Source organism: Erpetoichthys calabaricus, chromosome 12 (genome assembly GCF_900747795.2).
Source record: "Erpetoichthys calabaricus chromosome 12, fErpCal1.3, whole genome shotgun sequence".
Classification (NCBI taxonomy): domain Eukaryota; kingdom Metazoa; phylum Chordata; class Cladistia; order Polypteriformes; family Polypteridae; genus Erpetoichthys; species Erpetoichthys calabaricus.
Window position 1 is genome coordinate 151,625,496 of NC_041405.2, and position 15,971 is coordinate 151,641,466.

At 41.1% G+C, this 15,971-nt stretch overlaps 1 protein-coding gene across 1 annotated transcript in view; it reads left to right on the plus strand.

Annotated features, from left to right (window-relative positions):
* ano8b (anoctamin 8b) overlaps positions 1 to 15,971 on the plus strand; it is a 159,001-nt gene that overhangs the window by 76,750 nt on the left and 66,280 nt on the right. Inside the window, exons 6-10 of the mRNA XM_028816572.2 lie at positions 2,736 to 2,852; positions 6,428 to 6,555; positions 6,752 to 6,913; positions 7,562 to 7,714; positions 9,031 to 9,157. Coding sequence (XP_028672405.2) covers positions 2,736 to 2,852; positions 6,428 to 6,555; positions 6,752 to 6,913; positions 7,562 to 7,714; positions 9,031 to 9,157 — 687 coding nt within the window. The remainder of the gene's footprint in view (positions 1 to 2,735; positions 2,853 to 6,427; positions 6,556 to 6,751; positions 6,914 to 7,561; positions 7,715 to 9,030; positions 9,158 to 15,971) is intronic.

A 15,971-nucleotide genomic window follows, 5' to 3' on the forward strand; every position in this document is an offset into this window, starting at 1 on the left:
AAAGCATAATGACACAACTCAGACTTGACGCTGCAGTAGGTAGTCGGTTTTACTGTTTCCTTAACATAACACAGCATTTCAGGACATTTTATTCGTTAGATTTACCATTACTTTGAAAATTTTGTCAAGGAGATGGACAGAAATTTAAGAAATAAGTCTTGAGAAAAGTGAAGCCAAAACTAAGGAAGGTGTTTTTGTTGGTCCTGATATCCATGAACTGATGCTTGACGATGAGTTCAAAAGGGAACTGAAGCCCACTGAATCAGCAGCATAGACATTCGTGCAGGTTGTCCAGAATTTTCTTGGCAGTCACCGAGCAGAGAGTTATGCTGAGCTTGTGGAGAACATACTGGTATCGTCACCTGGTTTGTTTAACTCTTTTAGGGCTGAATATGTTTTCCAAAAAACTCACACAAAGTAATGGTTTCATACCGAAATCAACATAAAACATCTGAAGCTGTGTGCCGTGGCCACCAGTTCGCAGTCTGTAGCAGCTCAAGCCACTCATGGGCGGCACGACAGCTGGCAGGAATGCGTGGCAGGCTGGCTGACAGGCTGTCTTCATGGGGTCAGGGGCGTCAGCGGCAGTCGCGGTCACAGTGCTTCACAATCAGGTTTCTACCTCTTGTCATTGTAAGTGGAGGTCTTCCCAGGTGAACGATGCTCCACCAGCTACCTGAAAGGGTTCAGCGCCATGATCAGCTGGGGACCAATGAGCTGATGTGGTACCTCATGTCTGTTTTTGATTACTTGCATAAAAATTGGAGTCCAGCAAGTCAGAGTCCAATTCAATGATGATACGCAAAACATCATCCATGAAGTATTTTGCTTTATACATTCGCTTCAGTCTCTCGCCAGATGTTGATGCCATTTTTGCTGTTGTTTCCCCTTCGCTACTCACGCAAGTGCAGGGAGACACAGTCAAACCAATGAAGCTAACTTTCCTTCTAACAAAGAGAGTCCAACTTAAACATAACGGCGGGTTTGGTCACCTTTTACAGCTGAGTACCACCATCTATCCCTCCTTTTGACAAAAGTCGACATCCGCCCTGAAAGAGTTAAAGAATAAACACATCAAAACAATTTTGGTGGGACAGAGTCCAAACTCCAGATACTGTCTTGATATATTGATATTCAAAAGTGTCAAAACGTCAATGATGTGTATCTCAAAAACCTGACGTGCCAGCTTAATTCCGATTTCACATATGAAATCAGTGTAAAAAACTTAATAAAGAGCTGGTCGGAAGTTCCCAGTAGCAAACAAAAAATATTTTTTTGTAGACCTGTGTTCTCAGTGCAAATCTCTAACCTTAGAGCCACCACTCCGCCCGTTAAATGTCTACATAAAATGCTTAATTTGGACTTTGAAAATGTATTGTTACAGCAGGAGAGTTCACATTACAAGTGCAGAATGGATAAATATGAGTGCATATCTTTTATCGTGCAGAAAATCAGAAGGACCTTCAAGGGGATTGAATACTTTTGCACGCCACTGTATTGGCCGCTTACTGCTGTGTAACGAGACCTTAACAAACATTCAGTTGGGTCTAATATGGCTTCTAAGAAACTGTGGAAGAAGTCGAGACAACAGCAGGCAGACACCTTATTCAAACAAGCAGAATTCTTTTATTTCTTTACACTTGGTGAGCAGTGGGTCCTTGTTTACAGAGCCTAAGTGCAAAAGCCCCATCATGGGGGGGTGAGTTGTATTTTTATAACAGAGATCTTCAAAGAAGCGGTTAAAAAAAAAATAAGCTCAGTTTCATCCAAAGGTCACAGAACATTCTTACACAATTTGTTGATTACAACAGAAAGCAGAAATTCTAATCTTTTCTATATTTTTAATTAAGCTGATCAGAAAACTTGTCATACATTTGGCATCTTAATTGGACGATAACCAGACACTGCTGAGACAAGCCGGGAAGTAGCCAAATACTGCATTCCACACTGGCAGCCCTACTCTATATAAGCATGCTTATTTATCTGTTATAATAATACCTAGCCACACAGAGAACATGCAGATTTTTATACAGAAGCTAGCAATAGATTTTAAATTCCATTCCACAAAACCAATGAGTACTTCAGAGTGGGCTTATTCAGAGAGCGCTGATTAGTTGTGTGCTGCCGCATAAGAAGCCCGTAACAAAGGATTATTAGGACTTACACAGCACCTATGGCAGTCTGACGTACTACAGAGCGTCTATTAGCCTCATACTTCTATATAACATGATCTTAAGAGAGACTAAATGACTAACAGGTGAGGTAAAGCAAGCCCTATTCTACGCAAGGTTACTTTGTTTAAAAAATCACAGCAAATACATTATTTTGACTCTGAACGGGGTTCTAATTTCCATTCCTTCTCCCAGTTTTAAAATTGATGGCAACTTTATAGTACAGTATATTGCAATAAACTGAACAACAAGAATTTCTACAGTGATGGATGTAGAGAAAAGCCAAGCAAAATGACACTTTTTATTGGCTAACTAAAAAGATTACAATATGCAAGCTTTCGAGGCAACTCAGGCCCCTTCTTCAGGCATGATGTAATTTTTTTTGATTACATCTTGCCTGAAGAAGGGGCCTGAGTTGCCTCGAAAGCTTGCATATCGTAATCTTTTTAGTTAGCCAATAAAAGGTGTCATTTTGCTTGGCTTTTCTCTACATTCATAATGGCTAACACGGTACAACACCCTAATACTACAATGATGGACTAACCTTTTGTTTCCTTGATGTAGTTTCAGAGTTGACCACCAGGGGCGTCATTCAACAGGTCTTCCCTCTTCACGAACAGCGAATCCTCAGTCAGCTCATGAAGTCGTGGGTGCAGGCTGTCTGTGAGAAGCAACCTCTAGGTAAATCTTATTTGTAGAGCTGCTGATTGATTGATGTTAACGTGTGCGATTAACGTGTTAGAAAAATTCTAGAAACAATGTTTAAACGCAACCCCTTCACCATCTTCTTCTTCTGTAGCGAGTCCCATTTTTATATGGCATAGCTAGTTTTTTTTGTCTAGACTTCTTCAAATAGAAGTTTCGGTGTGATTTTACAGCCAGATGCCTTTCCTGATGCTGACCCTCACAATATACAGTCATATGAAAAAGTTTGGGACCCCCTCTTAATTCTTTGGATTTTTGTTTCTCATTGGCTGAGCTTTCAAAGTAGCAACTTCCTTTATATATCTGACATGCCTTATGGAAACAGTAGGATTTCAGCAGTGACATTAAGTTTATTGGATTAGCAGAAAATATGCAATATGCATCATAACAAAATTAGACAGGTGCATAAATGTGGGCACCCCAACAGGGATATGACATCAATACTTAGTTGAGCCTCCTTTTGGTCTCTAGACACTGTCCTCCTATAGACTATGATGAGTGTCTGATTCTGGATGGAGGTATTGTTCACCATTCTTCATACAAAATCTCTCCAGTTCAGTTCAATTTGATGGACAGCCTGCTTCAAATCATCCCATAGATTTTTGATGATATTCAAGTCAGGGGACTGTGACAGCCATTCCAGAACATTGTACTTCTCCCTCTGCATGAATGCCTTTGTAGATTTCCAACTGTGTTTTGGGTCATTGTCTTGTTGGAATATCCAACCCCTGCGTAACTTCAACTTTGTGACTGATGCTTGAACATTATCCTGAAGAATTTGTTGATATTGGGTTGAATTCATCTGACCCTCGACTTTAATAAGGGCCCCAGTCCCTGAACTGGGCACACAGCCCCACAGCATGATGGAACCTCCACCAAATTTGACAGTAGGTAGCAGGTGTTTTTCTTGGAATGCGGTGTTCTTCTTCCGCCATGCATAGCACTTTTTGTTCTGACCGAATAACTCAATTTTTGTCTCATCAGTCCAAAGCACTTTGTTCCAAAATGAAAGTACAAGCCCCAAGCAAAGAATTGTTTATGTGCCAACCCGGTCATGCCCGTTTACTTCTTTTAAACTGAAATGAAAACACAAGTGCCCAATGGCACGGAGGCATCAAAATAAATAAAAAATAAAATAGCCCTGGTCAGGCTTCGCACTCTCCATCATTTGTCCTTCAAGCTGCCCATTGTGAGTTATGGCCGGGAAGCTGGAAGGGACGGAGTCTGGGCATCTTCTCACTACTGTGGGAGGAATAAGAGAGGACAGGATTAGCGACAGCGCCCTCTCTCAACCCAGGGTGGTATGACATACATTACAGGAACCCTGAGGGTGATCCACAGAGGCACATGCGTGACAGCAGACACACTTATACAAAGTGACTTACAAAAGAGGCCAATATAATCGAGTGAACGTCAACCTGGAGGACTGTTTGGAAACAAATGTGACAGGACAAAGGTACAAAATTAATCATCACAAGAGAAGAGCTCAGAACCCTTCCATGGTTACAAAAACCTAACAGGTAAAATCAATTAGACCAGCGTTTCTCAACCTGTGGGCCGCAGCTGACCCCGGACAAAACACCATCCCACCCCACCGTACCACTCCACATGTGCGCTGGAAAAGCCAACTCAAACAAAATTCATAAGGAAAGTGCAGATAATTATTGACCTATTCTAATAATAATAATCTAATAATAAAGTGTGAAAACGTCCCAGGCTGTGATTACTTTTCATAGGCACCAGATTTCTGAAACCCCATGATGGCGTAATCAGTTGATCTGCAATGAGTTTTTGATGTGTTTCAGCAAGTTCAACTTATAAATAATAAAATTTTCCAAACCAATACTAGGAGGACACCAGCAGTCTGGGGTCAAGCAAAATGGTGTACTGTACGTAACTGTATAAAATACAGATATGGACAAACGTGTTGGTCCCCTTACAGTTTGCTGAACAAGTGCTGTATGCCCCCTGAAAGGTGATGACCTGAAAAGCCATTTGTCCCTTGTGCACCTGCATGCCTATGCCATGTCATCGAGTAAAGCAAAGCAAGCGTGACAGGAGATCAAGTGTTGCTTATTCAATAAAGAGATTCTAAACTGGCCTGGTCACATCTGTGGAGACCCCACAAAAGATCCTAAATAATGTGATTCAAGGGATTTCTCTGTTTTCTTGAATTCGTATCACACATGTCTCCAATCGTGCAGTCAGTCATCCAGCCGATTTAAATGGAGGCAAGTCCGTCCCTCTGCTGTGTGGTGTCATTGTGAGTCCCACGCTGAGCATGGAGCTGAGAAAACAAAGGAGAGAGTTGTGTGAGGAGATCAGAAAGAAAATGATAGACCAGCATGTGAAAGGCGAAGGCTAGAAGACCACCATCTCCAAGCAGCTTGATGTTCCTGTGACGACAGTTGCACACATTATGAAGAACTTGAAGGTCCATGGGACTCTAGCCTTTGGAATTTGGAAAACTGACTCCAGAATGGGCAGAAGGAATGAGAATGGTAGACAAAAGGCCAAGGACAACTTCCAAAGAGATGCACGCTGACCTCCGTGGTCAAGTTCCATCAGTGTCTGATTGCACCCTCCATTGCTTTTTGAGTGACAGTGGGCTACATGGAAGAAGACCCAGGAGGACGCCACTGTTGAAAGAAAAACATCAAAAAGCCAAACTGGAATTGACTAGAAATGCACACTGACAGACCACAGTGCTTCTGTGAGAATGTGCTTTGGACAGATGAGACACAACTGGATCTTTTTGACAAGTCACGTCAGCTCTGTGTCCACAGATGAGCAATAGAAGCCTTCAAAGAAAAGTACACCAGGCCTGCTCTGAAACATGGAGGAAGCTTGGTGATGTTTAGGGGCTGCTTTGCTGTATCTAGCATGGGGTGCCTCAAGTCTGTGCAGTAAACAATGAAATCTCAAGACCATCAAGACATTCTGGAGAGAAATGTAGTGCCCAGTGTTAGAAATCTCAGTCTCAGTCATAGATCATAGATCATCTAACAAGATAATGACCCAAAACACACAGCTAAATGCACCAAGACTGGTCAAGAACAAAACTTTGGACTATTCTGAAGTGGCCTTCTAAGAGCCCTGATTTGAATCCCCTCAAACATCTATGGAAAGAACTGAAACATGCAGTCTGGAGATAACCCCGTCACACCTGACCCGACTGGAGCAGTTTGCTCAGGACGAGTGGGCCAGATGACCTGTGGACAGGCGCCAGAGTCTCATGGAGAGCTCCAGGAGTTGCTTGTCTGCAGTGATGGCCTCTAAGCATTGTGCAACAAAGTATTTGGTCGAGGGTCTCATCATTTGTGTCCATGCCATCTTCATTTGTGTTATTATTTGAAATTTTCCGGCAAATCCAAACCCTAAAGCAAAGTCAGATTCTTGTTCAATGTGGAATAAACCACAATGGGTGCCAATGATTTTGGTCAGTTTAAGTTATTTCTGAGACAATTATGGGTTCCAACAAATCTGTCCACGTCTAAATTTTATGTGACCAGACCCTTTCTATGACTGAATTGTGTTTCTTGACCCACCAGATGACATTTGTGACTATTTTGGGGTGAAGATTGCCATGTACTTTGCCTGGTTAGGATTCTACACTACGTCTATGCTGTACCCTGCAGTCATCGGGTTCGTCCTATGGATGTTGACCGAGTCTGACCAGGTGAGGTTCTGAACATCACCGCCACATTTCTGCCCATAGTGATCCTCTTGAGGTTGCTTGACTCTCCTTAAAAAGCTGAGTTGTTGTTTTTTCGCAGGCTGAGCGTCTTCAGATTAGAATGTCCTCCAGATAAAAGTGATAAACACTCAAAATTATTTGTGCTCCCTGTGTCTGTTTGTGTGTGTGTGCGTGGCAGACAAGTCGGGATATCTGCTGTGTGGTCTTTGCACTCTTCAATGTAGTCTGGGCCACTCTGTTCCTGGAGCGATGGAAGCGCAGAGGGGCCGAACTCGCCTATAAATGGGGGACGCTGGACACCCCTGCTGAGCTTTTGGAAGAGCCTCGTCCTCAGTATCGGGTAAGAGCTATTTTTGTTGATTCCACGCCATGTAAAGATCTTACTTTACACCAAAGATGTTTTACAGAGGATGAACTTGTCCTGCGGTGAAGTGGTGCCTCCTGTATGTCTGTTTAGAAGTCAGTCTGTGTTCTCTCAACAATACATCTCTGCTGCAGATCAGCTCTTGTACAGACCCTCCTCAGTTTATACTGGGACCCCGTTCCTTAGAATTTAAAAAGCAATGAACTTTTAAAATAAATTCGATGGCTGTCTGTGTGCTCACATTACATAGATCAGTGGAGAGCGGTGTGAGGAGAGGGCAATTTTCTAGTATAGGAAAGTGATGGCCCACCTTTCTCACATCGACATTTTCATATGAATCTAATCTGATTCGATTCACGATCCTCTCTATGCCTAACATTTTATTCCAAGTGTTTGGAATAACATAAACCTAACTAGCGGTGACGGGGTGGGGAAGTGAGGTCTTCAAGATCTTTTATGTAGAGTGTAGTCGCGGCAATGCTTTCTGTCGTGTTTTCCTTTAATTCTCACACAGATCAGCGTGTCATCATCTCGTGAGCCCTTTTCATTCTGTCTCAGCTGCTGCCTTAGATCTTTGCCGATGTGTTCGAGAGAGTGACCACCCCGACCTGCTCTTTGTCTCAGGGAGTGAAGAGGTTAAGCCCGGTGACTGGCTGTGAAGAATTTTATTACCCCCCCTGGAAGCGGATGCTATTCCAGTATCTCGTCAGCCTCCCTGTCTGTCTGTTCTGCGTGACCTTTGTCTTCCTTGCCATGCTCATCTGTTTTGAGCTACAGGTCAGTGTGCTGTAGGTGTGTGTTAAGTGTGGGAAAGGGTGGAGTGAAGAACCCTTCATGATAGTCTAGCTGATGTATAGCGCCTTTCACATCTATCTATCTATCTATCTATCTATCTATCTATCTATCTATCTATCTATCTATCTATCTATCTATCTATCTATCTATCTATCTATCTATCTATCTATCTAGTGCCTTTCACATCTATTTTTTGTATAGTGCTTTTCATTATCTATCTATCTATCTATCTATCTATCTATCTATCTATCTATCTATCTATCTATCTATCTATCTATCTATCTATCTATCTATCTATCTATCTATCTATCTATCTATTGTATAGTACCTTTCATATCTGTAAATCATTCTATCTATCAATCTAGGACTCCTTTCATTTCTTATTATCTACCTACTATATAGTGCCTTTCATGCTGTCTATCTATCTATCTATCTATCTATCTATCTATCTATCTATCTATCTATCTATCTAGTGCCTTTCACATCTATTTTTTGTATAGTGCTTTTCATTATCTATCTATCTATCTATCTATCTATCTATCTATCTATCTATCTATCTATCTATCTATCTATCTATCTATCTATCTATCTAGTGCCTTTCACATCTATCTTTTGTATAGTGCTTTTCATTATCTATCTATCTATCTATCTATCTATCTATCTATCTATCTATCTATCTATCTATCTATCTATCTATCTATCTATCTATTATATAGTGCCTTTCAAATCTATCTATCTATCTATCTATCTATCTATCTATCTATCTATCTATCTATCTATCTATCTATCTATCTATCTATCTATCTATCTATCTATCTATCGCCTTTCACATCTATCTTTTGTGTAGTGCTTTTCATTATCTATCTATCTATCTATCTATCTATCTATCTATCTATCTATCTATCTATCTATCTATCTATCTATCTATCTATCTATCTATCTATCTATCTATCTATCTATCTACACTATAATATCTGTCTATCTGTCTGTTATTTAGACTTTTTCATTTCTATATATGTAAACCTGCCACTTATAACACAGTATCTTTCCACCTCTCTGTTATTTAGTGCTCTTCAAACGTGTCTATCCTCTATGTCGTGCCTTTCATATTTTTCTGTCGGCTCAGTTTATATGCACAGATCTTTTACATGTCTAGTGTGACCGCATTGTTAACTGGCACAGGGCACGCTTGACATTATTGGCAGCACACCAGGGTTTGTGACACAGATTTCAGCTCTCTGATGACTGCTCACGTTTCAGGATTATTAGATTGTCTTTACTTTGTCATTTTCAAACAGGAGTTTGTAATGGGGATTAAAGAGCTGCCGCGCATTGCCCGGTTTATTCCCAAAATCATGTTGGCTATCACTGTGACTGCCTGCGATGAGATCTACAAGAAGATTGCCTACTGGCTCAATGACATGGGTGAGTAATGGCCGTGACCCATTTAGAAGGATTTTTTTATTTTTATTTTTTGTTTTTAGCGTTTATTCGCCAGGCCCCCTTATCTCAGTTACTGGCAGATCGCACCCCTTACCCTCCCTTTAAAGGCTTATGCTGGTGTGCTGGAATGGAAACCCAGTGCAATAGCTAAAGCTCAGATCCACTGGTAACTCTGATTCTGTCCTGGCCACGAATCAGTGGAGCAACTCTTTGTCCTCGGGCAAATTCTTCTTGGGGTTACGGACGTTTGCCACTTGACTCCACGTATGCCTTGAGGACCCGTTCAGTGCTTATGGTCCTGCACTTTGTGGTATTTTGTGCAAGCTGCTGTGGCTGCTGCTATGTGCTTTTCCTTCCCTGTGTTTACATGTTTAACAATAAAGGACCACTTCACTCCAAATGATCAAATTGCTACCTGTCACTTGCAGTGGCATGCAAACGTTTGGGCCCCCCTGCTTGAAATGTCTGTTACTGTCAACAGTTAAGCGAGCAGAGGATGAACTGATCAGCAAAAGGCATCAAGTTACAGATGATACATTTCTTGTCAGCATTTTATGTAAGATTAGTTGTTTTTGTTTTGTACAATTGTGCAGTGAAAAAAAGGAAAGGAGCACAGTGCAAAAGTTTGTGCACCCCACGTTATGTGAGGTCTTTGATAATACAATACAATAGAATTTATGTTTGCATAGCACAAAATCACACAAGGAGTGCCACAATGGGCTTCAACTGTCTGTCTGTCTGTCTGTCTGTCTACGTTTCACGAGAGAGCTACTTAACAGATTTAGATCTGTTTTTTTTGTATAATTTGCTTGAACGACTTCTCTCATTGCGCTAAGTATCATAGTTCGCGTGTGTTGCCGATTTATTTGCATGAATCCGAGAGAGACGCAGCAGGCCTCTTTCGGATCCCTCCTGACTCATGTTCAGATATATTCGCGCTAATCTGAGACAGAGGCAGAGGGAAGGGGGAAGTGTGATGTCAGGAGTGGGGAGCCGGGCTGGGCCCTCCTGACTCACATGCCAGCCTCCGTCTGAGTCGGTCTACCACTGCGTTTTACAGTGTAACTTGCTTCGGCTTAGCTAGCGATTCCTGTTTGTTTATTGTTCTTTAAAGTTTGTCCTGTTTCACAGCTAGTTAAATATAAGTGAACTGCAGGACATGAACATTACATGCCTTCCTCACTCACATGGCAGCCTTGGGGCGTAACTTGAACTTCACTATTTAACGGATTTAGATTGAGTTTTTTTCTATAATTTGCTTGAACATTCCAGTTGATTTTGCAACTTATCTCATTACGTTAAGCATCAAAGTTCACTTGCAGGAGCGAGATATTTGCACTAATCCAAGAGAGAGGCTGTGGGTCGAGGGGAGGGGGATGCGTGACATCAGGGGCCTCATGTATAAATGGTGCGTATGCACAGAAATGTTGCGTATGAACGTTTCCATGCTCAAATCGCAATGTATAAAACCTAAACTTGGCGTAAAGCCACGCACATTACCACGGTATCTCATACCCTGGCGTATGCAATTTCTCCTCTCGGTTTTGCAGACTGGCGGCACCCAGTGTCAAAGCAGTGCTACTGTTCCTGTGTGGTCATCCTTTCTTTCTTAGATCCACATTCCTGACGCAGCTTTATAAACACACTGAAACAAACTGCATATTGTTTATTAGTGTACTGCATCTGATTGTAATTAATCTGCAGCAATATAATGGTCCAGGGAATAGCCATAGTATTCCAAACACCATAACTGCTTTAGCGTTGTAACTCTCACTGCATCTTCTTCTTCTTTCAGCTGCTCCCGTTAAGGGTTGCCACAGCAGATCATCTTTTTCCATATTACTCTCACTGCACCACTCGGAGTATTTATATCACTGTATCTGAGTGGGGAATCACAGCAGCAGCTGATCGGAAAGAGAATTATCGGTATACAGCATGAAGCAGATGCTGCCTCAGCCATGGCAAAATGCTTCAAAGCCTTTCCTGTATCAAGTCGCAGTTCAGAAAAAGTTTCATCCCAAGAACTATAAACGCACTCAGTCAGTCCATCAAGTGCTCCTTGTAGAACTGTTTGTACTTATAAGTACAATCACCTCACTGTAAACTTGCACTACAGTTATAATATTGCACAACCTGCGCCACTTTATAAAGTGCGTATGATGACGATTTTTAAGATGAAATGCAGCAAAATATGTTGCTTATAGTATACAGATAAAACTTTAACTTCATTTAAATAATCTGTATTGTTAATAATTAAACATGTGAGGACACGGTGCTGCAGCGCAGGGATTGTTCCTACCTCGCACTGTATTCTTGCTGGTGCTGACGCGACACTGGAAGGATAGATGGATAGAATAATTAAACATGAACTACGAAGATATTTCAATGTTCCTTAGAAGAATCAGCGTTCTAAACTTACAGATGGCTTCACGTCTATTACAGAGCTGATTGTGTGGCGATTGGGTATTTGGAGAAAGAAAAGTAAGGACAGGAATTGGAGGTTAGTACGTTTGAAAGAGACAGTACTTCTGTAATAAATTATTTCATGCTGCATGGCGCAGCAAGCCTCTTGCGTGAGACATGAACAAGCACTGCGCCACTGTGTTCCCATGTTTAATAACATGCTTTCATTCCTATCATCATGAAAATGATATCACGTATACATCTCAGTATTTGAATTATTCAGAGAGCTGTAATATCACGAATGTAATGCATTCTGTGTCCTGTCAGAGGAAGAGAAACCCCGTTTAAGAAGCAGGTAGTGATTCACACACATAGAGCACAAAGACGATCAAATACAGAACAAAGCATTTAACGTGCTACTTTAGTTACGATGGGATTTGAGAAACTAGTAAATTAAACGATTTTAAGATGAACTTTACAATGTTCTACTTTAATGGCAAAATAAACTACATGATTAAAGTGGAAATTTCGAGATTAAAGTTGATATTTCATGCTTTTTTCCCCACTGTGTGCCTTTTTTTTGTCTGTACCCCAATAAGCTTTCATATGACACTCAGACGGTCCGCTACAACTCGCCTTTTCACGGCAACTTTGATATGTGATTTCTTTTTTATTTCGGGCACTGTGCGACTTTGTGAACTTGAGCTTTTGAGTTTCTCCGACACTCTGTCACTCGATCAACTTTCTTTTGTTGATTATACCACTGTTTAAACCAACAAATAGTACGTTTTTCCTTTGCCTCCACTTGGTATTCGCTGAAATTCTTATATTTCCCCCGTACTTTTCCCATTGTCTTTTCACAGAAGGCTATTTATATTGATTTGCATATTCAAAGAGGCGTAATTCTGGGAGGAGTTGGGGCGGGACAGAAGGCGCGTGCACGTGCGTTACTTTTCACGCTGATCGGGATTTATGTAGTGGAAGAACGTGAAAGTTTGCGTACATACAGATTCCTGCATCTGGATTTTTCTGTGCGTACACACATTCCCGCTTTTGTGCTTACGCCATGTTATAGTGTGAGTTCTACGCACGGCGTTATACATGAGGCCCCTGGAGTGGGGCTCCTCACTCATGCACCAGCCTGCGTTCCAGTCTCTCTGCCTTTACGTTCTGCAGCGTAACTTGCCTCTGCTTAGCTAGCGATACCTGTTTGTTTATTGATTTTTAAAGTTTGTCCCGTTTCACTACTACGCGGGTGGAGCCACTAGAAATAGCTAGTTTAATATAAGTGAACAGCAGGACCTGAACATTACATGCCTTCCTCACTCACGCACCAGCCTCGGGGCATAACTTGAACTCCACTACTTAATGGATTTAGATTGAGATTTTTTTCTATAATTTGCTTGAACATTCCGGTTGATTTTGTGACTTGTCTCATTGCATTAAGCATCAAAGTTTGCTTGGAGGAGCGAGATATTTGCACTAATCCGAGAGAGAGGCTGCGGGTCAAGGGGAGGGGGGGAAGCGTGACGTCAGGAGTGCGGTTCCTCACTCATGCGCCAGCCTGCGTTCCAGTCGCTCTACCTTTACGTTTTGGAGCTAGCTTAGCTAGTGATACCTGTGTGTTAATTGATTTTTAAAGTTTGTCCTGTTTCACTACTACGCAGGCTAGTATTAAATAAGAAATAGATAGATAGATAGATAGATAGATAGATAGATAGATAGATAGATAGATAGATAGATAGATAGATAGATAGATAGATAGATAGATAGATAGATAGATAGATAGATAGATAGATAGATAGATACTTTATTAATCCCAAGGGGAAATTCACATACTCCAGCAGCAGCATACTGATACAAAAAAACAATATTAAATTAAAGATTGATAACAATGCAGGAAAAAAAAAAGACAATAACTTAATATAATGTTAACGTTTAACCCCTCGGGTGGAATTGAAGAGTCACTTAGTGTAGGGGAGGAACGATCTCCTCAGTCTGTATAAACACTATTTAAATTAAATATTAATTTCCCAAAATTAGATCTCCTTTCTGAACACAATTGTACTTCTTCATTTTTTACATCATCTGTGAGGAATTCTTTTTCAATGCTGACTAAAGCCAGGTTAGTCAGATTCTCTTGTGACATGGAAGATCTGAAAGGTCAAGAAGCTCAACCGAACTCCTGTACATGTAAGAATTATAACTATAACCCAGATTTACTCGGGCTACACAGACTACATATTTCTCTGATTTACCTTACTGGACTACCTAGAAAAAGAACACGAGAGATGAAATAAGTGATGTAAAGACTCAGAAAAACACTTCACTGCACCATCAAGGTTGGACAAATGACCCCTTAACACGTTCACTGCACATACGGGACTGAGGGAAGGGAGAGGGAGCGGAGTATCTCTCTCGTGCCGAAGCTCTTTTCAAGATCGTTTGACTCGTGGATTCAATTTCCTGTCCCATGTGAAATAATCAGAGTTTTCATAAACGAAGGCCTCTTTTCGCTGCACAGAGCCCACTCACTTGTAGCGCTTAGAAGTCAAAGTGCTTCACTGAGAATGAGCTATAATAATTTCAGTTTGTTCATATTAAATTCCAATTATTTTTGAAACAGGGCTCTCCTAGAGAGCAACACTCTTTGGATTGGATGCCCCACCCCCCCCAGATATGGATACCTGGGGTCATCACCCCCTCACGGCCCCCCTTTCTGCACACCACTGCTTTCATGGTATAGTCAGCAGAAGAAAATCTTTCCTGCATTGTAGCCACAAAATTCTGCCCCATGAAGTTTGCAAATGAACATCTCAACAAGCCTGATGCATTTTGTAAACAAGTCCTGCGGGCTGATGAAGTCAAAACAGAACTTTTTGACAACAAAGTGCAAAGGTATGAGAAAAAAAAGAGGGACAAATTCCAGGAAAAGATTACGTCTCTAACTATTAAGCATAGCAGAGGATCGATCAGGCTTTGGGCTTGTGTTGCAGCCAGTGGCACAGGGAACATGTCATTGACAGATGGAAGAATGGATTCAAATAAATACCAGCAAATTCTGGAAGCAAACATCACACCATCTGTAAAAAAAAAGTTGAAGTTAAAAAAAGGATGGGGCCTACAAGAAGGTAATGATCTGAAACACACCTTCTGGGTCATCTTCTATTGAGCCCACAGTCACAGTGACAGATGGTGTGATCAGACACTGGTGACCCTTGACCTTGGAGTTCAGCTCATATCTCTTTAGAAGTTGTCTTTGGATTTTTTGTCTCCCATTCTCACTTTCCTTCTGCCCATTCTGGGGTTGATTTTTCTCTTGCGGCCACATTCTAGGAAGGTTGGCTACAGTCTCATGGACCTTCAACTTATTTTTTTTTGTAATCATTCCATTCAAATAGATCAATTTTTACAAAAAAATAGGATTAAAAACAAATCAACCCTCACCCCTGAGAAAGAGAGCATGGCCAACGGACTAAAACTTAAAAATAAATAAATTGATGAGTTTATTAGGTGGATAAAGATAAATGGAGAAGAATAACAAATGGGAGAGAATCTACTTCCTCAGTGCTTTAAGAGCTTATTCTAAACTATTATTGATTAGATCCTGCCAGGTTTTCAAAAAGTTCTGCACAGATCCTCTAAGTGAGAATTTGATTTTTTCCAATTTCAATTAATATAAAACATCAGTTACCTGACTGACTTAAAAGAGGTGAGTTAGGATTCTTCCAGTTGAGCAAGATAAGTCTGCGTGCCAATAGTGTAGTAAAGGTGATCACAGTTTGTTTGTCCTTCTCCACTTTAAGCCCCTCTATGAGCCCACCAAACACAGCTCTTAATGGGTTAGGAGGGATTGGGACACCAAGGCTGTCTGTAAGGCACTTAAAAATTTTTGTCCAGAATGATGTTAATTTGGTGCAGGACCAAAACATGTGACCCAGTGAGGCTGGAGCTCGATTGCAGCGTTCACAGTTGGATCTCGCCCTGGAAGCATTTTGGACAATTTCAAGCAAGACAGATGTGCTCAATATATAATTTTGAGTTGAATAATTTTATGCTTTGTGAATATGGAGTTCGAGTGAATTCTCTGCATTGCTACCTTCCACTCCTTTTCCGATATGTTGAGTGAGAGATCCTTTTCCCATTGTCCTCTTGGATCTTTGAAAGGGAGGGACTGTAAAATATTTTTATATATTGCAGAAATGCTGTCTGAGTCCCCAAGACTGAGCAATATTTTTTCCAGCATAGAGGCAGGTGGGAGATGGGAAAAATCGGGCAGGTTCTGTTTGACAAATTTTCTGATTTGAAGATAGTGAAAGAAATGTGTTGCTGGAAAATTTAATTTGGAATGTAATTATTCATAGGATGCAAAGATGTTGTCTATATAAAGATC